Here is a 25,594-nt window from a genome sequence, read left to right as displayed (position 1 = left end):
ATGATCTGTGGCAGATGGTATCACGGTGCACCTGTGAGTGGCGCGGTTAGAGGAGCCGCGGAACGTGCCGGTGTAGCATCGAGCTTCCAGCAAGCTGATCGTGAGGCGAAGACGAGATCGGTTCGTTTAGATGCCCGGCTTCTACGATGTGAAAAGTGGGGGTAAACCGATGGAAGGTGTTTAGTGGGGATAGTTGGTCGCTCGCGGGGAGTTATGAATGAGTCGTGGAGTCCTGACCCACGAGTGTCACGTGGTGGGAGAGGCGGTAGTGGTGAGCGTGAAGTAAAGGGGAGGGATGCGATCGGAGGCAGGAGGCGGTAGAGCGCGGAGGAGGCGGAGGAGCAAAAGGAAAAGAAGGCCGGGGGAAGAAAGAAGAATAGAAAAGAAGCAAGAAGTAATGAGAGAGGAGTGCGAGAGAGACGAGGGAGGGAGGGAGAGGAGAAGGAGAGAGAAAGAAACGAGAAAGCGAGTGATCAAGGAAGGGCAAGGATGATAGTGGGGGTACTTAGGATTGACCGAAAGCGGGGTGTGGGCCACGTGCTTCGGTGCCTTTATACAATCGTATATAGGCACCGGTCGACCGAGTGGCCACTACCATACACTGATAGTCATACACTCAGGCCGCACGAGATAAAAGAGGAAAAGAACGACGTCGCGTCGGTCGAGGAAGAAGAAGGAAAAGAGGAAAGAGAACGAAAGAGAATACAATAGATAGAGAAGGAACGGACAAGAGAAACGACCTACCGACAAGCAAGGCAGACAGACAGAAGTCCACCTTCCACTTCCATTCCCTTACGCAGGTTCACTCCTACTATAACGACGAACGAACAGCCTGCCTCTGCTCGCTCGCCTGCCTATAGCTGGCTTCTCCTTCTCTGTTTCTATACCTACCTACCTACCTACCTTCTCTGCGCCGTGGTTAACTCGGACAGAGGCGAGAGGTGATACACTCGATACAGTCAGCCAGACGAGGGCGACGAAGACCTCAGTCACCTCCTGACATTCGGTATGGTACGACCTTACCCCACTGGCGTGCAACTAAGAAGGTATCGCCAAAAAGAGGGTTAAGAACATCTAAGAAGATCTCCGAGACTCGAGATCAAACGAAGACAGCCGGTGAAAGGGATAATCACCCACGAACAAGAGGCAACTGGGAAAAACCGAGAATAGGGACGCTAAACGAAAGAAAAGAAAATATCTCCGCTGTTACCACCGCTACCGCACGGACCACCCTTAACGGTGTACCGAGCCGCTGATTCTTTTTCCTTTCCACGCGAACCTCCCCGCCACATTCTTAAGCACCTACCGCTCCCCTCCTCCTACCATCTTCTGAGACAGCTCTCGTAACCCCCTTCCCCCCTCGTATAAGAATCAGTGCATCGCGTGTGTCGGGACCAGTGCCAAACGGCTTGTGATTCTGTGCGGACAGTTTTTCAAGTGTGATCACACGTTCCACCCGATAACCCGAACTATCGGCAACTCCTATGATTTAGTCAAGAGCGTGGGCTAAATCAAGGTCCTGTCTTCTAACAACTCGTTATTTGCTTTCTCAACGATACCGCATCGTAGAAAACAGACGCTATCTATTATAATAACAGTGCATTCTCCATGCGACTCGTATCTGTCAACTACGTAAATACACGCTCGATGACAGGGTACCACTGACCCGCGCCTTCACGCAGCCAGTACGGTATACATCGGTGCTGCGACACGCGAGGATAGATACGTCTCGCTTGCTCCTTGGCTGCCACGCGCCACCGCGAGTGCCTGCGTGCGACGAGAGTGATCAAGTGCTATGCGAATATGACAGTTGAGGAGGATACGACGATCGCTTACGATCGACAAATGACAATGGAGGCCATTCTAGTTCGTGACCAAAGGACCACATCGCACAGAGTTCTTGACCATCGTACCTCCTCGAACGGTCTAAACAACACTACTGCGTCCAACAACATGACAACGTCCACTAAATGGTACAAACCTATTTTGGATAAGAATCCATGTTACGCAGCGAATGTCGCTCCGAGAATAAAAAGAAACGATCAAAAGAAGAGACACTTATCGTGTGATTCGTGCCCTGTACCTGCTTTTTACGACGATCGAGGGATACGATCGAGATACAACGCATCCGTCACTGCGACCACGTGGCTGAGTAAGTCCAACTACTTACTACTGAACACGATGATGTTTCGATACCAACGATTGCCAAGAAAATGTGCGCGGTAACTGTTCTTTCTCTATGTTTTTCTTTCTTCTCTGCATAATTGGCAACTTGATATGTTATATTGATCTAAAAATTTATCGAAACTAACGTATCTGTCTCGTCAAAATGCAACTTTGAGCGCTAATGTTTTTTACAAGCACGAATCTTTTCTATTTTATTCACGCGCAATGTTTAAGGCGATCTGTTGAGACAGATGGCAATTTTTGGTTCTGAATAATTTTTGTAGAACGATTTGACATTGATGAAAATCCCGACGTACGTTTCATTTTATGGCAGGCAAGCAAAAGAAGAATTTTCACCAGATATTCAAACTAATTCGTCAAGAAATGTTTCACTGCGAATTTTATATCATTTCTGACAAAATTTGTGGTCACGGTCAAAGAGCGAATATCAAGCAATTAATCAAGAAATTCTACTTTATGCTCTAAACTAGACTATTCTTTTCTTTTTTATCTTGACCGAATGTTTGTTGTAAGTAAAGATTGCGTCCTTTTTCCAGCTACACGTGTACTCTAAATCTGTACACTTTGAGATACTCCCCGTTCATTTCTACAACTAATTTACATATTTCTTACATTAATAACTCTAACAGCTCGTATAGCGGTCGTCGTCCTTAACAGATAAATCAGTTTACTCATCATACGTGTAATTGATACGATATTTTTAACTTTTCTTTCGCTCTTTAATCAGTTATCTCAAGAATAACACTAGAAACTCTATCCTTTGATATTTATTGAAATAAATCGGTTAATTGCTTTATGAAGTGAATCAGCTAATAACTGACTACTAGTGGACTTATGAGCCTAGTATCGACTGAATTTACATATATTTTTTTATCTTTCATCTATTGAATTGCACCTCGTAGACACTAGTCAACGTACAACAAATAACAGTTGGCAAAAAAACATATATTGTTATATAGGTGTCATTTATTAACGCTCTATGTCTCTGTCCGTTCAATGTGCAATGTACATCAACACACCTGACGCTGACTCACGTAAAATCAATACTTTCTTACGTAATGATCGTTCAGCATCTTTCCCGTTGTCTGAAATCTTCTTCGTTCATTCGACGCTTTTACTTTTATCCATTCAACGCTAATAGGACGCGTTCACCATGATAAAACGAACACAAACGTACTTTGTTCTTACTATTTCCGATATTCTCCAAGCTGACTGTAATACGGAGTAAAGACTGTTGCAGGAGATTCTGTTCGTACAAGAATCACCTGTTGCAATGTGCTTCGACTCGACATTAACGACAGTTAATGTGATATCGATACGCGTCACAGAATTCGACTTTTGAGATGCATCATAAAAGTGGGAGATAATACACGCGTTCTGAAACTTTAACGTAGCAGTTACCACGTAAACGTGATCATATAATGTTTTCGTCTTTTCTTGATCCTTTGTCCCTACTGACATTCTCTCTCGCGGTTTGACGTCACTATTGAACAAGTCGATGAACGCATTAGTCATTCTCCTTGTAACGGTCCTTCTTATCGATTCTTCTTTGCTCGTTGTTTCCTTCGAAATTCATCCGATTGCATATATTGATTGTATTCTTTTCCATTTACAACTGTTCTGTAACGATGAATTACGTAGAGTGGAGCGCGATATAACTAAGCATGATGACAAATTTGATGCGAAATCGGTGAGAAATGTGACATCGATTCGAAGAGCGACGTACGCGCTCGACACACCCACCTGTTGAACACTCGCGAGTCTACGGAGAGTCCTGACTGATGCCGCGCGCCGGTTCGTAAAATTTTCATGCGTCATGTTGCTGCCGTGTTTCGTGCAACAGATCCCTAAAGCACGCAGTTCCACTCGTTAACCGGTATATTTTTTGAGCACAGGTATTATTACATGAGAAATGACAAACTTAACGAAAATGACTAAATGGTAAAATCCTTGTCGATAGTATATATATTACGGTAGAACTTCGATTATCGAAAGGCTGATTGATCTAAATCGTTAGCTAATAGAAAACTTGAGAATTACAAGGAAAATGGGAAATTTAGAACACAAATTGAAAGAAATTTTTACACTTCCCTTTAGAAGCTTTTATTTCTGTTCATACCAATAATCGAATCGTTTATAAATCAGCCTGATTAATTCCATAAATCAAGAAGTAGAGGAAAGTTTTGCAGAGATTTTTTCCTTCATTTTGGAATTTATTTAATCGCGTGTTTGCATAATGAAACTATGAAATTTATTCTCAAACTCTCGTAAGAAGTTACGTTCGATTATCCGAACAACGTCTATTACGTATATCAGTTTGGAGAAGCAAGATTTTACCGTATTTGATAATATTCCTGAAACGAATACCTATCATACCAAGACTAAAGACAGAACGATTTCTTACCACGTAAAGAGTTCATTTGAAAAAACGTAGAGACATATTCAATGTACGAGTTACTTCATCTTCGTCAACTAGAAGGTTACGTTCGACTAAAATAAGAGTTGAAGGTATTCAGCGTGTATGGAACAAGATTCTATTGATCAAGACCAAGTGTTCAGCCCTGATTTCGAAATTTGTTCGGTGTCAAAGTACGTTGAAGTGAGAAATGGCGAACAAGGAACAAGAATAGTCGGAAAAGGGCGTGTAATAAATCGGCGAACGTATAGGTACACTTGGCGCGCATCGCGACCTACCGCAACGCGCTTCGGTCCGGGCACGAACACGATCAGGTTGATAAGGGGGTGGCGGGACGGGCGTAATGGGGTATAATTGTCGCGAGCAATGCGAGGACAGTGCGTCATTACCGCATTTTTCACCATCTTCTTGCCGACCAACAGCAGAGATGCGCTTGCACCGGTGTCCACCGGCTTTGCGCGCCTTACTTTTTTCCATTCAACCGCGGGTTCTCAGGAATTTCGTTGGAACGCCGTCGCCGAGCGTCGTCGTTGAGGTAGGTCCTAGCTGTACCGTCTACATCGTCCAGGCCACACGGGGCGAAAGTACAAAAGATGCGAACGTCGACCGTTAGATGACCGTCTACCGAATATCCGCGGTAAATCGCGCGATTCGATGAAGAACACTAGACCGGTTCATTTGTCATTCGTCTAGAAGCTCGTTTAAAAGCTTCATTTAACCCATTAAGAAGCAAGTAGTGAAATAATATGTAAAAGTTACGTAAATGCAACGTTATCGAAAAAACGTAAATGAAGTAAATTAGTGTCTCGTTAAATTACAAAAGCCGTATTAGGATTATAAACTCAAGTCCGTTATACTAATCGAGCGTACAAAACAAATTTCTATAATTTGAAATAAAGATTTTGTCATATTGTTATAAGATACTTCGATATTTTCAAAGTTTCATTAAATTGTAGGATCTAGATGAAGGAAGAAATAGCAACAAAAAAGATATCGATCAAATCATTGAAATTCTTTCTTATAATTGCTACGTGAATTTAATAACGTAAATTGATTTTAAAAAATTACAAAGGAAATTATTCTTTATGAAATGTTAACTTGCACCAATTTTTGGTTGTCTACATAAGAAATAAATAATATTTATCTCCGAGATAACCGAGATATGTACATTGTACATACTGAGTTTGTGAACGAAGCATATCGGATGATGCATTCCAGTTGGCAAGGTTGCACGTTACGAGCCACAGGTGGCTCTTTGAGTTTCTTACGGCTTAAGAATGCGATCTTGCTCGAAACAGCACATATCATCGTAATTCCCTTTCCGGACAAATTTGGCCGGCACGGAGGACATATCGTATGGCAATTAACTTTCAGCGGTGTAAAAACGCGGCGCAATTAAAGAAACTGGAGAAAGTACACGATGCGTATACGAACGACAAGTAAGGAAATATAATCGTAGACGCTGAGATCATTTACCTCGACGATGGGAACTTCTGTACGGTAAAAATACTTGCCGCATTATTCAACAGACTCTTTTTCCAAAGTATGTACACATTTCTTTCGGCATGTTTTAACTGAAAATTGTAGACTCGACGATATCGTTTCCACGCTGCTGCAAAGATCCTAATTGCGCCGTTTAACCGTCTTAATCGCTGTTCTGCTGACTTGACTGTTTCGAGGCTGTTTTGCCGCTGAAATTCACCGAAACGCGTAAAAACATTCGCGCGAGGCGTTTTCCGCCGTATTGCATTCGTATAACGGCGTAATTCAAAATACGTCGCAATTCAAAATGCATCATAACGCAGAAAGAAATTGTCTGAAAAACATGCGCGTGTGTTTATCATCGAGTTCGGTGCAACTGCACGTATAAACAAATTCACGTGATTTCCATCGGAACTTGCTACAGTCTGCGAATACGTGATGTGTGACCTATGTATCTATCTTCCAGAGAATTCCAATCCAATCTGTCCGATTAGAGTTAACACGTGTGTCTTCTAATTTCTTGTCACACGTATCTGTCCATCGAATTATCGAGAATGAGTCCGTCGTTGTTCACGTGAATCGAGGCTTTTAACATCCGAAAGGAGATTCGAGGATTATGTTAGGTATGTAGTAGGAAGAAAGGATATCACCGTTAGACACGGTGCACACGACGACACGGATTTCATGGTTACTTCAGGGCGCAAACTTCCCCGCGGCAAATTACTCTCTCACTAAGACGCGAAACGCACTTAAGAGCCGCTTATTAATATGCGTTAAGTGTCCGAGGTGTCTCCCTGCCCTCCTCCTCGTTCCCTCCTTTTCGCTGTATCCTTCTTTCTCTTTCTTCGTCCGCTTATTTTTCTCCTTGCGACTCGAGAACGCGTCCGTCATGCGCGTTGCATCACGCGTAGCTGCACATTAAAATTAAATTCGTTAGCGCCCGTACGATCGCACAACATACCTACATTTTCTAGTCCTTGATACGACCGTTACACACCGGCCGATAGTTTTTCCAATTCATTCGCGGCTAGTCTTTAGCGTATTCGCAAATATCGCCGCGAATGAAAAGTAATCGCATCGGTGATGCATCAAAATCGTGCTAATTGGCAGGTAACGAGCGAGCGACAAATTGAAACTACAAATGATAGAACGTCGAGCGAAACGGTTGAACTTGACAAACGACAAAAATCCTCTGCGTTGATATTCTCGGCGATCTATCATAATATTTGATCGGTGTATTTTAATGTATCACGGTTGACCGGACTTTGATACTTCGTTGACAAATAACGCTGTTTAGACAGATCGACGGCGTTTATACGCGGATATCGGAACGATTCTAGCGTTACAAATCAAATATAAAGATATTCGCTTGAAGCGTGCATACTCGTCAGCGTCGGGAAAGAAAGACGACGATATTTAAACGAAGGAAGAGAACTCGTACGCGGTAGACTGCGGTGGTTATACATCCTCCGAATGCGTACGCGACTGCTGATGGTTTGTCGTCGTAGCGGTGCACGTGATCCCAGGCCCCTCATCAAGGGTCGTAACTCGTGAAATAATGCGACGACGAATTCGCGTGGATGTAATTCGACGAGCGGTGATCCCGAAACTGCCGGATGATCATAAGACGGCCTCGATCGAAATCTACCATTTAGGCGCTTACTATCGACGAAGACAGCATCGAAGGGTGGGGGGAAGGTAGAAGAAACAAGCCGGAAGCTCCAGGATGATTTCTCTCGAGGGCATCCTCCCCAAGAGTCTCACGTCAAATCGTTGATTACTACCAACCAGTGAGCTGGTTCTTATCTTCTTAATACATGGACAATTCCGTTAATAACGTACCGCGGCAGTTATCCATGAATTGGAAATAAGAGCAATGAAACCGAAATAAGCCACCGATACCAACGAAATTAACCCAACTGCTTTTTCGACGTTTTCATTCTATTCGATTCTGATGTACTTCGTGTCGCGGTATATACATATATATGAACACGTATAAAAGTCTCAACATCTAACTTGCTACTAGGTAATCCTTTAAACCAACTCTAAGACCACAGTTGGACGATTACTTTCTTTACCGATCAAAATATATCGCTGAAAAGCGACCGATAAAATAGTTATTTCATAGAAATATTGTATCGCGTTGATCATGTAATCATTTCGTTGTTCAATTTCACTTTCAGGGTTAGGTAGTGTTTTGCTGACCCTGCTCGTGGTCTCGGTGCACAGCGCTCCGACGATGACCCTCGAGGGTAGACGACATAACTCTCCCCCGAAATGGGTGAATCCTTGTGGCCTCGCTGCCGAAGATTTTACCGGTGATTTGGACGTGGTGCAGCTTACAGACTCGCAGCTTCTGCAACAAGTTGTCCTTCAAGCGAAAACAGCACTGATGCACGCGGAACTTTTTCGTGATGATTACGTGAGTACAGATTGCACGTTCATCTTCCTCTTTTCTCTTTCGTTTAGCGCGCGCGAGCGCGCGTATACTCGTCGTCGTTCCCCTCGGAGAAACATTTTCGAAATGCCTCGAATATTTTTCGGGATATCTTCGGTGCGATCCAACTCGCGCGCGGTATCGCCGATCAGAGACGAAGATTAAGTTCATCAATGGTTCAATAATTACTGACGTGACTTCTGGTGAGGATCGGACGGGGAAAGGGGACATCGAGCGGAAGGCAGTTATGGCAGTACTTCCGGTCGTACGGACGTTGATCGTAGAGTCGCACAGACCTTCGAAAGAGATCTCGGACTTACGAATCGTCTTTTGTAGCCGCTCGAGAATATGCTTTCGAATTCGATATTACGCCGCTTTGTTTTCCTTCATAAATGCTTTATACTAGTGAATTTTAGCATTATAAAATGTCTATCATCTGAGGAAAAGCAAATACATTAAACCATATAATACATATACGGAGAAAATGAAAGTGGAGCGTGCCATAGGTGTAAATGAAAACGAAATCTTAGAAATAACTCGAGGATAATTTATTCTCTAATATTCTATAAATTGTTTTATCGTTAACGATCTATTTTAACTCTTTGGAGAATATTATTCTCGAATTTGCTCGAGAATTATATTCTTCTAGCATGATTCTTTGCTATCTTAGTTATTATCTATATTTGTCGATTACGTTTTCCTTATTCTTAATTCATCGACTTGAAAGTAGAAAAAATGTAATTACTAAATATATAAACGATGCTTGTTTGGCAAAGTGGAAAAGCAAACTCTCTCTTATTTTAATCTTGCAACTATCAGATAAACGATTTCGTTGAAATATGTAATTCTTTTCGCTGTTCACTTGCTGATATTCTCACCAAATTTTAATCACCAAGTGGTTATTTTAAAAAATAGCCTGCTCTTGTTACGTAATTAGACGGTGACAGTCGTCGATTCCGTCGTGTATTCGAACATTCGAACATTGGTTTTCTTGCAGGATGGATTGGAAAGTGGTCAGGATAAAATTACCCCGTTTCTCTTATTGCCAGTATTACGCGTAATTTTTATTACTCGTAATTGCACATTGGAAATACAGAGTTATAATCGCCGGAAATAAAATTGTTCGAACGGGAGAAAAACTGTTCGATTTCAGTCGCATATCCGATATAACGACCATTGTCGCTGTTTGTCACTGTATTGTGTACCGGCAGGTAGCTCTCGGCCACGTTTTTTTGCGTATATCATCAAACATGTAAGCGATCTTTGGGGGAAAAAAATAGATTCGTGCGACCGCGCACGGAGATCCTTCGTTTCGAAAGAATCTTCCCAGCCCGATCGTGCCTTATTATCTCTAACCAAGGACAATAAATCACGGACCGGGTTCGGCCTCTCGTTGCTCAAGGTTTCTCTTCTGAAACGATCCGAAAGAAGAGACGTGGAAACCGCAGGATCGAAGGTACGGTTACACACGCGAAACTTTACTCTCGTTTTTTAGGATAGATTAAGCTCGGTCCCCTAGTTATACATCATGCACACGTGTCGACACGATTCCGGGTCTCTATAACTGCGCGTCCTTACGCGCCCGCCAAATTCTTAGACTCACCTGACTCATCCTTGACCATTCTACATGCGCTTCCTGTTTCTTCATATCATACACTGAACGACTGTGGCGTGAATTAAAATATCGATTATATCGCGTACTCAAACTATTACTTCTAATAGATACTTAGCGAGATTGTTAGTGCGTCGAACGAAATGATAATCACTGGTAAGTCACTGACAGCAAAACTATAAATCTATAATGGAATACGAGTTTTATAATACAGCTGGAGGAACATTCAACGCGCGATTGGTGCCGAATGTCCATTACTAAACGACGAAAGGTCCGATTCCTATGCTTATGCCGCTAATATTTGCCTACGCGAGGCGAGTGTACGACAGCGAGAATTAGCATTCATCGCGTGCGACCATAAAGGGTATTTGTGTGTCTCTTCGTACGTATAGGGCTCGTTCCGCCCTGTGGCTCCACCAAAGTCACCGTTACATCATCGTTCCGCGATACTCGATACCGATGTTTTCTAAGTCAGCGCATAATCCGATATCGTTTGGTTCGCTAACGATCTTTCTCTTTCTCCTTCTTCTCCTCCTCCCCCTTCTTCGTTCTCTGTCTTATTCTGGCCCTTCTTGGGAAAACGAACGGCTTTGAACAGCAGGTTGTGCCATTTAGGTAGAAACGTGTTCTACCAAGACAGAATTATCTTCGTTCTCCTCGACATTTATCCAACTTTCTCAGAGCCAACCGAAGCTTCGACAGGGGGCCTCTAAGGACGCTCGTGCTGATACCGATTCTAGGCGACGTACTGTCTGGTGGTCCAGTGACGTCACCGTCCACCTCGTTATCGTTTAAACGTCGACAGACACTCTGTAGAGCGTAGGGAAAAGGTAGATTAGCAAGGGATACCGAGAAGCAAGGAAGTTCGTGAGACTGATCGCTCTCGCATGCACGTGGCGTGTTTTGCGATACAGTTTCGATCCGCGAATCCTTTGTGCGCGAGCCTTTGTATCAGATATTTTAATCGATATAAGTGACTTTCGTTAAAATTTATCACGCTTAAAAATATTAGAAATAGTCGCGTATTTGGTTTAGGTGAACCGCTGGCAATTTTAAGTAGTATAGGAGATTTCTTGCTATTCGATTGCACGCTTCCAACTGTTTGTATTTTTAATTATTTCATCACAAGTCGTTTTAATTATTATTATATTATTTTATCATAAGTAATTTTATCATAATTATTTCGATTTTTATCGCGTCGAATATCTATTAATGGGAAAAATTAACAAGCGAAAAACCATGCTTTCGGGTAAACATAGATTTGTGTGACACGTCCTTGTAAGACGTTCGTGAGCAAGTATGGGTGATTACATATCCGATATTCTGTTCTTCGTAGATAGGAAGTCCGACGTCTACGAGTCGCGTATATGCGCGTCGGTACGTGAAGGAATCGGATAAAATATCGGAAGCGGAGGATTCCAATAAATCAGAATCGGAAGCTGCCCCTCCCCGCCAAGGATGGGGCATCTATACACCACACCGGCACTCTGCCTGCATACTAAAGCGCAGACCGGATATACAACCCGCCAGTGCATTTACTCACCTCGATACATTCAGTACGCACTACGACACGTATTTTCTGCTACTCGGTTGGCTGGATGTCGATCCGTACGGTTTCATTTAATGCTGACATATTTTTCAAATATGTAGGTAGAGAATCGTTTTACCTACAAAATATTACTGCAAGTATCGTACTTTGAGTATTTTTTTATTATCTTTGCACGTTCATATGTCCCATAAATGCATAAAGATCTGTAGCATAATAATTATCAATTCGAACGTAACCAATACGAACTCTGCCACGTTCTTTCAGTCGTTTTCGACATAATTATAGTTTTGCCTAAGCTTAAAAATATCTTCAGCTTGAACAAAATATGAAACAAGTCTTATTGGTATGCGCGATTTCGAATTAAACGTTTTCTTGAAGCATTAAAGATACTTCTCGTTTGCTAAAACGAGAGCAAGTTTGGAATATCAAAATTTGCGAGGATCGTAGACAGAATGAAAAAACTAGACTTAGAACTTCCAAGAGAATTTATTCGATTCAGCAGTTCGTCTTACGAGTTCTTTTCCCAGAAAATTCCTAAAAATTCGTAGATCTAGAAATATTCTGAAACGAAAGTAGAATTAATCGAGCGGGAAAGTTTGAAATTGAAAAGATTTCCATTCGCGTGAAGCATTCCCTTTGTGTCTCGTGGAGTCGCGAGCACAGAGCGAGCCATTCGATCGGTTCGAGGCCGTCGCACCGAAATTTTATAACTTCTAATAAGCGGTGGAGCGGTGAAGCCGCGCTAGAAGAAAGACTGAGAGGCTAATTGATTTTGACGGGTCCTCGGGAGTACCACAGAGACCATACCTACTCTCGCCAGCCTACTTCCTGTCAGTTTTCAGCCCGGTTTTACGATTATTCGTGCCTCGGTGTGGCCGAGGAGACTTTTACGAGGCACAAAAGACCCGCGTCTCAGATTTGCTCGCCGCCAGTGGTTGTTAGCGACAATTCCTTTCATTCTTCGTTGTTTCTTCTCCCTTTTCTATTCGTTCGCTCGCTAAAACCATTTCGTGACCGCCTTCCAACAAGCAACAATACGAGAAACCCACGCATTTCACCTGACCTGCGGATATTCGCGATCCGTTCGGTTTCGAAATCGATAAAACACCACCTTTTTTTATAACTTCTTTAGTTCCTGTGACTCGCAGCTGTGTATACTGTTGACTATAAGTATTTCGACACAGTAGAATTATCGCAAATTTATAAAATATCAAACGAAACTCTTTAGTCCAATTTTGGCCTCTGTTCTTATCTCAAATAATCATATACAGTTAGTAGATATTAATAATAAAAATAATAGTTAACATCAATTAGTATAGAGAAGGGATCAATAATTGAAAATGGCTGCTCGCAGTTTAGACCTTAAAGCGATTGAAATACGTATCACTAGCAACAATCCGGAAAGTTTCTATAAATTTCATGAAGCGTCAAGTGTTCGTTGCAGATAATCACAGGATTAGAGCGATACAGGTATATGTTTCGGCTTTTGGTTTAAATTTGCCAGAGCGTTTAATTCTCAATTAAGTAGAGACACTTTGTTCGAACACAATCATGAAAATATAATAAAAATGAGAGACTCGTGGTTAACTAACGAGCATCGGCAGAAATAAGCCATAAAACGTGCCGATGGAATTCCAGTAGATCATTTGAACACTTCAATCCGGGATGAAGCGGAAAGGCTGCAAGATCAATTCAGAAACGAACTTGTAAGAATACGTTTTAACGCGTATTTATTATACCGTTCGTTATACGCGGGAACCGTTCGCGTAAAATAATCATAAAATTATTTAATTACCCATTTCGGTGCCTGTTCATGAAGCCCCTCCGCGTATTGAAGGGTTCCCTGGACAGTCAATGTTATACACGCTTGGTGATAATAATAGTTCGTGACGCAATCAATGACCGCTCGGTTTTAATCATCGTGTTTAATGTTCCCAATACAAAGTCTCTATTTTGAAAGGTATCTGTGTCCTCTCGAAGGGTTTCGTAATGATTTGGGCGTGGAAAGGGTTCGATTACCGATCGAAGAGAACGACTAGCTTTAAATACGACAGGCTCACACTGTTGTGTGAGGATTCTACTCACCGAGTGGTTCGTTTCATCTTTCGATTTTCTGCCGTTTTCTATTCCTGTATCTGAAAGTATCCTGTATTTCCTGAAAGTATCTTGGCGAAGAACGAAATTACAACTTAATTGTTTTTAAATTTAATTTTAACAGTCGAAGTATTTACACGAGGAAATTTAAATTCCCAAAATGTTGATTTATACTAGTAGGATTTTCAGCCCGACATTTCTTTCAATCCATATATTTTTCAACTTCTGCAAGTTGCGAATATAGAAACGCATTTTGACTTACTTCTTACTTCTTATTGGCTGATTAACCTCCGATTTACTAACTGACGGTTCGTTTTATTAATAAACAATTTATCGAAATTATTCCTGGCAGCCGCATAGTTCTCAGGTTGCCGCATAGTTCTCTAGTTGTTTGCTTGTCAAAGTATTATCGCAGTCTGCAGCTCGTGAGAGTAGTATCGCATGATGATTATTTCCATTCCTGGGCCAGATAAGAGCCTGGATAACTACGTTATCTTTGTGCGGGCCAGCTGGTCCGAGATGCGAGGTCGAAGACACATTCGATGATACAATAAGTGCTTATTTCAGCTTGAGACAGATCGATTTTTTTAAATCTATTTAAAATAGTAGTTTCAACGTGAAAGCATTTATAGCGTAATCACTAAGTGATTCAATCGACGGGTTTGATTATTTACCATGATACAATGGTATGCTAAAGTCGAAACTCTCAATGATGCCATTACGAGGTTATCGTATTTACAATTTACGTTTCACAACGTTTCAAGATTATAGAAATAAAATATGAAGACAACGAATGAAAATTCCTGTCATTTACAGAAGAGAAATATTAACATTCAATACCAGCTTATAATTAATGAAATATCTCTACATAGATTAGAAGCATTTTTCAAATCTTCCTCCGCGTCAAATCTGCTACCAGCGTCTCGTCTTACAAAATTCGAGTGAATCGATACAAACATTGATATCCAGTTGCCTATATGAACGTCAATGTTGTTACATCGATCAAAATATCGGATTACTTTTCTATCGCAGTTTCGACTTCCTTTGGCTAAAGTCAACTTCCTTGCACAATCGCGGCTGGGTCATCGAACGAGTCCTACAATCCTTGGCCATTGAATTAGGATCACACTTACACATATTTCACCTCTCTGCTTACAATAGCAATTACTAATAATTAAGCACTATATCAGAGTATATTCATCTGCTATGAATTTTCTCAACAATCTAACATAATATGTATATATATATAAAATACCCGAGTGATTAACAAACGTTATTATTAGCCATTCGTTCACGTATCCAAATTTTACTCAAGAACTGGACAACTAAAAAATGTTAAAAATTCCGTGCGATTCTAATTCCGAGTAATTGACCGGTAACCGTACTGTACCATGAAACGAGAATTTTCGCGCGAAACGAGGCGTTTGGACGCGTGCCGATGCGACCTTGCGATCGCGTTAGATCCTTTTATATTGGGTACGCGGCGCTTAAAGTTTCGCGGAACGTAGGCTGTAATGGAGCATCCCGAAGTCGTGACACGATACGCGCGAGGGCTTCTCCCTTCCTTTCAGCTCGTTACTCGACTCTGTAAGTACATACTCGTTCGCATGGTTCGTGATTCATAACGTTCAGACCGATGGAACCTGTACTTGGGTAACGCAATTAGCGGGACTAGCCTGGCGCCTGAGCTTCCAAGTAATTTCTTGGTAACGATCTAGCTTTTACACAAGCTGAGCCACCTTGGTATTCCCAAAAAGTGAACGACGTAGCTCGAGGCGGGCGCGTGCACCGTTCGCATGGGGACTCGCGATACGCTTACTCATCCGTCAGCATGGATTGTCCACGTTCCCATCGTACCAGGAACGAGGGATATCGAGAGAGGTTGTGCTCGTGAACGAGGCGCTGCTCCCTGTTTAATCGGTGACTAAACTCGCTAACCTGTTATTGAACCATACTGCTCCCATAATGAAGGTGCAGTGCGAAAATTTTGCATATATATGAACCAGTTTGGATACGACGCGATCGCGTTAACTTTCACAATAAAGACATTTGGTGTTTCATGGCCGATCATTGGTACCTTTGACGCACGAATATAGGGTATTTGCACGTCGCATAACAGTTAACACGAAGAAAAATGTACGTTCTTCGTTAAGAACTTTGTTGCTCTGTGTACGATCTTTTATCGTCGATGCTGCATTCTCCGCTCTTTTTGTGTGTTTTCCTTTTTCCTAATCGATAAATTATCAACTTTGAATATAAACGAGTAATAACGTCTACGCAAGTTAAGTTTGATGTCATTCGTCACGTGTCGTTTCATAAGGAAAACAGATAATGTTCAGCTAATATGCGTAATTTTTTTTTGAAAGGTACAAAAAGGCATCAAAACAACGCAGCTGAGGTAGTTACGATCTAGTAAATCTAGTACGACGACTTTGTAAGTAGAATGAATACTGTCGGACACGATTTATTATGGAAGAGTAGATTTGAACATTTTTTAAGCTTTTTTCTTTCTTACTTTTTATACGTTTTCTACCGGGGGAAAGACGACGGGTGAAATTTAATTATTAGTTATTACATGGGTTGTGGTTGAAGATTCTGAAGAGAATTTGATTTATTTTTATATATAACGAATCATCTGCTCTCAGATTGTACGATATTTTCAACCACATTTCAATGTATAATGTCTTTTTGCAATTTGAAAATTATTTTAAAATATGTCACTTTTCTAGACAAACGTCATTTTAATCACACGTACAATTTTTTTTTTTTTTATTTTACAGGCTAGACGAACGTTCAACATCGACTTCGCCGATCTACACTCATCGTTTAAAAACAGTCATTACGATTGGCTTCCCGGGCAACAGCAAATTCCCAAGCAACTAGGAGAACAGCTGGAGCAAGAATTTCTAGACAAATTAGAAGTATGTATAGATAACAGTTTCTTCTTTTTTCCTGCTTGTTTACTTCTTTTTTCTTCACTAACAGAATGCGAATAGCAGAAATAAAGACAGTATTTAACGAAACGTTTAATTTCGAGTGACTTGTTATTTAACATTCAATTAATTAAGTCATCATTCTCTAAAGATCTAGTACTAGATTTACATTTATCGTCTTTGTGAAATTGGTTCTGCTAATGCATTCTATGCTAATATAATTTCCTAGCTTTATACATTATTTTTCATTTACACGTGTTAAGTAGAAAAATTACATATTTTAATGATTTTAATAATAAAAAATAAAGTATTGTTAGACATTGTGTAATTTTGTCCTAGATTGAGTAGCAAAACTGACGTAATTAAGTATAGAATTTAAGCAAATTTTCGTAAAAGCATTGAGAGTAAAAGTTGCACTAAACCACATTTTTCTCTGAATACGAGCTTACACGATTTATTCCAATAAACTGTATTAATTATATACAGTGGAGGAATCAATTTTTTCCAAATAAACTTCAGATAATATAACAAAGTCTCTTGTAGTATCTATATATCTTTATGTAATATTTTTATGTTCACCTTTAATAGCTAGTTACAAAGTTCGTTGAATATTAAGATCAGTCCATTTTTGCTGTTCTCTTGAATCAATTCAAATGCAAATTATTTTTCAAAGATACACTTAAATTAAAAAATAATTTCTTGTTTTCACAGCTTGATACGGCCTTGATCGATACGTATGAATATATGCAAAAGTTTGCAGTGGGTCTAGAACAGGTAGTTTGGGATCAAGAAGATCTAAACCTTCAGTTTAGCAAGCAATTTAAGGCCACCGAAACTGCACTGCGAACGGTGAGTGTACATTTACGTTGAAACACTTTGTCTTGGAGAACGCTAGTCTAAATTATGATATCTTATTTCCCGTTCCCTTTATTTTTTCCGATAAAAAATACAAGTTACTGAACAGCTTTCACAATGGTACCATCTCACTGAATGCTATTAGCCTGAATCACGTTACCTTCTATTGTCGCAAACGCGATAAAAAAGATACTTTGCTTTTACGAGTTTGACGCAAAACTTACGCGACTAAACACTCGAACCTCGTGAAAAAGTTTATAGCTATATCGTCCGTTCGACCAATCTGGATCGCTGTTCTGTCCAGTCAACTTCCACTCGATTTCTCTGATTTCTTATTATCGGTTCTTTTTCCAGCCATTTAACATTGAGAGAACAAAGCATTATATACCTCGAATATTTTTTGATACATTTGTTACATTATACAACATAGATTATGAATTATTATGTATTCATACTAATGATCAATATTACACACTACGATTCTTTAAACACTTGTTCAATCCTTTATTAGTGTGATACGAGTCAAATCGCCAACATGTAAAATATATATTTTTTCCACGCGCATTTTATTTTTCCTGCCAAAATTACCGCACTTCTCGCTGACTGTCTCTGCTACTCTGACAACGCAAGACCATTTGTTAGCCAAGCTTTTTACCAGTAATTAATTTATTACTCACTTATCAGAGATCTAAGCTATATTGCTATAACATTGCTTGCATTCCATGTTTCAATGTTTTTATGCTCGTTCGAATCGAAACATCAATTCCACTGAATTTATATGGAATACGTTCACTAGATTGGTAAACATCTATCTATTCATTTACAAATCTAAGGAGACGTTCCGTTAATAGTCTACGGATATTTGTCTCGCTTACGGAAAGTTTAAGTATACAGAAATATATAGAATGTATGCACTATACAAAAATGTATGAAATATTTAAAGTATTCGTAAAGTATTCTCTGATTGTTCTTACGAAAGCATAAATCATTTTGAACATCCGCGCTCCAATTAACATTTGTCTGCTACGCATAGAAAGCACTTCGATGTTCATTAGAACGAACCATAACATTAGGAAATATACATTTGCAGGTGCTGTGCGAGCTGCAAGTGGCATTGGTGGAGCGGCAGCTATCTCCACGGCCAGACGTGTCACGCGACATCATGAAGTCGGATATTCGTGGCTTGGCATCTTCGGAGACGTTCCGCAGGTTACGCGACTGGGTAATCTTTCGGGACTACATGAACGGGCTGGAATACGTAGTGCAAGTGTTCGAACACTTACTCCGCGGTCTGCAGTCCTGAGGATGGCAAGGCGGAAGCCGAAGAAGGGCTACCAGGCGACGACTCGCCCATCTCAGGAAACCGGAACAGTTCAACCTGGATGGCCAACTCTCGTCATGAGGTTGGAGAAGAAAGTGGGTAACGGGGGAAGAACCTAGGCGTGCTCTGCCAAGCAAGCCCAGGGGCTACCTACCCTTCTCGGTTCCAGTGAGATGTGTCTCCATGGCGACGATCGGCCTATCCGTCGGCCACAGATCAGCTAGTGATGCTGCATCACAGTGAAACCGACAGATATACCGTATCGTCGGAACGCGAAAGTGTGCGTGTGTATCTGTATCAAGTTGACTAGCATGACTTTGAGACAGAGAATCGACGAAAATCGTTCAAGAATCTCGTCAATAACATACACCGCCCGTCGTTGATGCTCACCGAGATTCCACAGTGAGACAACCAAGGAGATAGTGTGAACAACAAGAAACAGAGAGTCGTACGATGAGCAGCCCATTGGCTTTCGCCGCCGTAGTTCACGAACGTGTGTCAATATTACTCGATTTCGTACGCGCTTACACCTAGTACGCGTCATATATATCACGCGTGAAAATCCATGTCCAAAGTATAATTATTATATAGAAGAGGATCGCTGAAGATGACAGACACCAGTTCCGTGCAACATCTTACCGTTCCTTGAGATTTCCATCATCGAGCAAAGCGTTGTACTCTTAAGTTTCTTCTGATTTATCAGTTCTTTCACGTTTGGTATCGCTGCTCTGACATTGTGCTCTTAAATTACTCGTGTGCATTTTTAGAAAATTTGGAAAATTTTTAGAAAATCACTCATAAAGTTTAGCATTTTATCGACTTAATGATCCATTCTAATATTTTATACCGTTAAACGTAAATTTCTTTCTTTTCATTTAACAGAACGGTATCTGATTTTACTCGGCAATTTTACTCACATTTTACTCCATGGTATCTCACTTTTAATCCGCGTGGATTTAAAATATAAAGGTTTATACAATTGGGCGAACTTATTCTCCTTGAGCACTAATCATCGATGATCATTCTGTCCATTTGGACAATGTATCAATGTGTTTTCTCTTTCGAATAATTCTCTTTTAAAAATGGAGTTGCTTCGTTCGTGTTCGAAAGTTTCAAAGCAGCGGCACCAACAAATATTTCACTGTCATTTTCATTCAGGGATTCATTGAGGGAAAAGAAACGAACAAGACGTGAAAGAAGTTGAGCCGACAGGGAGAGAGGAAAGGATTCAGAGGGAATCCGTCTAAACGAGCTTGTGCACCGCAACGGTATTATATCATAAGTATACAAGAAAATACAGTATTCGCGCTTTAACTTAGACTATGCGTGTCGTGCGAGAAGGAAGTAAGAGAAATTTCTGCGTATGTGCTATGCCGCGTGATATCACGCGCGAACCCTGAAAAAAGGTACAGCACGGCGTCGATTGAATCATCGACGACGAAAGAAAACAAATCTCTCGACGAGCCATCCGCGCCCACTCTTAATCCTACATGATAATTTATTGACTAACTGTAATATTATTATATTCGTATTTATTCAGATTATTTATTTTATTTTTGTAAAGATTTTACATGTCTGATTAACTGTATTTAAAGTGTCTAGTTGAGCTTAAAATTACCTAGAGTATAGGAAAAATACAGAAGGATATATATTATTATTATTAATTATTATTATTAATATTATTAGTAGAATTTTAATAGTATCATTAGGGGAAGAAGGAAACGCATCGACGCGGCCGACGCCATTTTACGTTACGCGCCGCGCTGCTGCTGCAACTCCCTTCGCTCGACGTACCTTTCAACGGTATGAACATTTAAAATTTCATAATGATACATACGATCCGCAACGTCCGTTCCTCCCGCTCTTTTTATCCGTTGTGATGATTTATTTTCAACGATTGATTCTAAATCAATTTTATCCGGTATTCTTTTCCTTCTTTATTCTTTTTTCCTTATTTCTCTTTTCTTTTTTTGTTTTATATATATATACATATATATAGTGTCTGACACTTCCGTTTTTGATCTAGCGATATCCGAGACTGTTGTAGGCTGAACAAAACGTAATCTTCGATGACTCGAAAGTATTATAATTTTATCAGTAATTCAAGTGCATTTTACCTTCTGTACTAGGATTTTAATCTCTCGTAAAATTCGTTTATTTTTACTACCATCGATTTTTACTGAAACTTTACTATTTCACTTTCACTTTTTATTCCATACACTTTCCTGTCTAGAAGAAAGCGTCGCGTAAGGTATCACTTCGACATTTGCTCGAAGACGGTCGACTTCACACACTTTTCGTACTTACAATCCGAAACTTGGATACGGGTAAGCGCGTTCCGTTCCGCAAAAGAAAGGACCGCTTACTTTCATATTTAATTTTCATGTCATTGGCGGCCTATAAGCTTACCATAGATAGTTAGTATAAAGCGTGCAGAAAGTTCACGACTGGTCGCACTGTTCGTGTGATTTTGTAAAGTGTACGCGGATGCACGTTATACGAGACGCACTTTCAATCCGATATCATCGTATCTGTGATATGCATCGTCGAACGTCGCTCACACGATTAATTATTATCATCGTCGTATTGTACTAACTGATTTTTCGGAGTTCTGATTTCGTCGAAGGGGAGGGAAAGGAAGAAAGATAAATGGAGGATGTATCAAAAGAAGGCGCTTATGCGTGCTGATATAAAACAATATGAGAGAGGGAGAGAAAGGCCGATGTGTGTGGCAATGTCGATCTCACGAATCGATCTCGAATGCGTATTTCATTTTATCACTGCTATTTTATATATTTTTTATTTAGTAGATCGTCACTTATTCTTTGACGGTATCGATCATTTTTTTTTAGCTTCTTTTTCATTTTCTTCTTTTATTTCTCTCTCTCTTTTACATAAGGAAGACTGCCATTTTAGTTAAAATCGTTCCAATCATCGTAGGATACGAATCTATTTAAAAATCGGACGCGTTTGACATTCGAGAAGAAAAGAGGTCGCAGATTTGTAAACGCTAGGAAGGACTTCGGCAATTGCACGTATTGATCAGAAAGCAGCAGCGCAGCCTGTTCGAGCGTCGATTAGCAAAATAATCCTACCGATTGCCGATATGGATTCTATCTTTTTATTTCTCTTTGAATTTGAATTCGATCAACTTTTTATTCGAATTTAATTTCACGTCGAATCACCGCGCGCACGCTATTTCTTTGGCAAATTTTTCCCGTCTTTTGTCATTAGACGCGGTGTATTTATGTAAAGATACATGGAACGTGTCTGTTAAAAAAATGAAGGAAAAAGGAAGCTCATTTTTCCTATGGAATTGAATTGGATGAAATGATCGTTGATTCAAACGATTGGAAGAATATTAGAGTAAGTTCCGGTGATGCGTTTCACGGGCAGATTCTACGTGATCGATACGGGCGATATAAAATTTTGCGTAAAATAATTATCGATCGCTTGGTATATGTTGTACATAAACAGATTTGATGATATAGAAGCTGCAAAGTATAATTATATATGTGAATATGTAATATGTACACGAGCCCCTACCCTAGAACGTCCGCTCTGTTGTATCATATTAAACCAAAGACAGTTCAACATGGTATATCTTGCGTTTCATTTCACTTTGGCGATACTTTCCAATCCTGTTGCGTATTTTCCTTCGTTTGAGAGATAAATTAGAAAGTATGATAAGATGTTTTATTTTTTAAGTGTTCAGTGTATCCAAATATCGAATATTTTATTATAATGCATGGTAATTTATTGGCGCGAACTCCAGTATTTTTGACAGTATTCTTATTATATTTATCAGGTGGAAAATAAAAGTTTTAATTCATATTTTAATTAATTACTTTTAATATTTATCGAAGAAAACAGAAACACGAAATCAATTAAATTGCTATTAAGCAATGTAAAAGTACAGTTATTGGCAATTAGCGGTTTTCGATAAAACATCAACTCTCTCTTTTCAAATTTCTTTTTTATTCTCTGTACATGTCCAGAATTACACGTTCGTAATTGAATAATGAGAATCTTTGTTATTCGAACGTTCTATTATTCGGACATTATATATTTTATTAAAATATTATACCTACATATGTAATAAATATACAATGTCTATCTTTTTCTATAAAGCGATATTTCTTCACAATGATTCGGTGTAATCGATATAGAAATAACACAGATGTATTGTCAGGGCGTTATTACACGAAATACAAAAATACAATGATTGCGATGCATTCCATAAAACTTTTATTCAATAACCGAGCACGATCATCGGACAAAGTTACTTTCCGAAACATTTTGAATAATAATCAAAGAGTAAATGAAACCAGTGATAGCAGTAATGAAGAGGTATCACTTCGTTCCGTGGTATTTACAGCACCGGAAAAAGGCTTCTTAAAAGGTTGGAGGCTTAAAAGGAATGTGACATAAAAGAACTAAGGACACAGGTGAAAAGAATGATAAGTTACATTTTGTCGTCGACCAGTTCCACGTTAAAGCTAGATATCTTTTCGTTTGACTTTGAAACTTCCTGAATATTTACAAAATATAAATGACATTGTTTAATTACGTCAAATTAGCATCAACGACAAAGTAACGTTATTCGTTTCTTACAGAAGATCGCGAACCTATCACTCATTTCCAAAAAGCTGACACCTTTGAATCTAATCAGGTCTTTTCCTTCCTCGACTGTTTCGTATTGAAACACTTCTTTTTTAGTCAAATGACACAAAAGTCAGAGTTAACAAAAATGAAGTTTTAGATTTTAATCTTTTTTTGTGCTTTGTTCCAACGTTTCGTGAACATTCCGATTCCGTTCTTCAGGAAAGATCGGAGACAAGATTGAAAGCTGAAGAATCACACGTGGTACGTGATCCAATCGTCGTGAAAGCTGACGTTCTGAAACTACAAATATCAAGAATGAAATTATCATATTTCTGGCGTGGCTTCCTGTAAAGTTGTAACACGTTCTTCGGTTTCGATTTTCTTGTCATGGCGGTGCACATCGATCGTCGCTCGATCCCGTTGCTGAATTTGCTAGTCGAGCAAGAACGACTGGTCGTTTCCCATGATCAATGGCCGAGTCGTTGTGCGTTCGGTGCTGTCTACGTCTTCGATGTTTGAGAGGAAACGCGTAAGTACATGATCATCGTCCCGGGCACGGCTCTGTCCCAAGCCGCCGTGTTTACCCATGCTGTTAGCTCGTTGTCATCGCTCTCCCAACTTACCTTCTCATAAGGATTTCCACTTCACTCGTGCTGACCGTCTGTTTGACGATCCCTGCCCGCCTTCCCTTCTATGTCCTCGCCCAGGTGGTTTCCCGAGCGCCGCCAAGGTGTCAATGTTTTGCCTAGCCATTAAGATCGTTAGTCCTCCTTCCTGTATCGTTGCGTATATTTGGTTGGAGAACGATCCTGACGATCGAATTTTATCATAATCATGCTTCGAGCAAACTAGCTTGTTCAGCATTAGTCGAATACGAACTTTGGAATTAATTATGAAACACTTGGTGTCTGGGATTATGGTGATTGTAGAATTTCGTGACTTGTACCAATTTTGATTATTTCACTGCAGTCTTTTTTAAAAGGTTTCACGTCTATCATCTCTGTTACAGCGTAAGAGAAAGAGTAGAAGCACGAGAAACGATATAAGTTTCATTGTTTTATCAAGAAAGTGTTTACAACGTTCTCTTCCTTCGCCAAAGTAAATAAAATTATGTTATTTTCTCAATTTGCTCGGTGTTTTAAATTTAGCGAAGAAGTTAGATGGAGTTGGATTTCGGTAAATAACTATTTCCATCGTTTAAAAAATTGTTGGCCCAGATTTAACTCAAGCTTTTTAACAGATTTCCAACGTTGTATCGTTTAAACTGAAAAGACGCGGAAAGTAAAAGGAATAAGAGAAATTACGGTATTGAACTCATCTCGACCGCAGACGATTACTAATAATCTTTTCGCTCTTTTATTCCCGACACGTTTAATAATAAGAGGACGTATACCGAAAACAGGCGCGAAAATGTGAAAAGAAGAGTAAAGTAGAAAAGTGAAATCGCGCGGTGATTCAGAGGAGCCGAGCGTGTTTTGAAATATTGTCAGAGAAGATATAAATATTCATACGGCCCGTTACAAAGAGATGATCAGAAAGCAGACAAGTATTTAAAGGTGGTTAACAAGGCGGCAGCGAACAGTGGAATCCGAAAGGTCCGGCGCATACATACCGGTGGACCCAATGGCAGAGGGCCGAAAAGGATGATTCGCCGGTGTCTTCGCTGATGATGCAGGTAGGGATCGACGATCGGATCTCATGCGGCGAGGTATGAATGAGTCGTGAGAAGAGGCCAAAAAAATCGGTCGGTACCATGAATGGCTGGGAAAACTGCGACGTTCCCGCGGAGAATCCTACTCTCTCTCTCGCTCTCTTTCTTCATCTTCCATTTCCTTGCGGCTGTTCTTTTTTCGTTTTGCCCGATCCTCGATGACGGCGAAGTGCCGACGATCCTTTTGCACTTCGTTTCTGAAGCGAGTCCTGGGAGCGGACCGGAATCGTCTAGCCTCCGTTGCCGCGGGCAAATACTTCGGCTCCTTTCAGCTCGAAAAAAATAGGAGGCCTCGTTGTAATTAGGACAGTGCGCCCGCATGGCCTGTTGGACGGAGTCTCCACCACCTCCTCACCATTCTCCTTCATCACCCGCTATCTCGCTTCTCCTGT

At 40.3% G+C, this 25,594-nt stretch overlaps 1 protein-coding gene across 3 annotated transcripts in view; it reads left to right on the top strand.

Moving 5' to 3' along the window:
• LOC138182818 (uncharacterized) overlaps positions 1 to 20,815 on the top strand; it is a 59,844-nt gene extending 39,029 nt beyond the window's left edge. For all 3 annotated transcript variants that reach the window (XM_069119071.1, XM_069119073.1, XM_069119070.1), the window contains 4 exons: positions 8,269 to 8,507; positions 16,558 to 16,698; positions 17,422 to 17,559; positions 18,656 to 20,815. In XM_069119071.1, coding sequence (XP_068975172.1) covers positions 8,325 to 8,507; positions 16,558 to 16,698; positions 17,422 to 17,559; positions 18,656 to 18,868 — 675 coding nt within the window. In that variant the 5' untranslated portion in view covers positions 8,269 to 8,324 and the 3' untranslated portion in view covers positions 18,869 to 20,815. The remainder of the gene's footprint in view (positions 1 to 8,268; positions 8,508 to 16,557; positions 16,699 to 17,421; positions 17,560 to 18,655) is intronic.
• Positions 20,816 to 25,594: the final 4,779 nt, after the last annotated feature.

The sequence above is a fragment of the Bombus flavifrons genome, chromosome 8, assembly GCF_040668555.2.
Source record: "Bombus flavifrons isolate JBK064 chromosome 8, iyBomFlav1_principal, whole genome shotgun sequence".
NCBI lineage: Eukaryota > Metazoa > Arthropoda > Insecta > Hymenoptera > Apidae > Bombus > Bombus flavifrons.
Note: the sequence above shows the minus strand (reverse complement) of the source record. Positions and strands in the feature narration are given on the sequence as shown.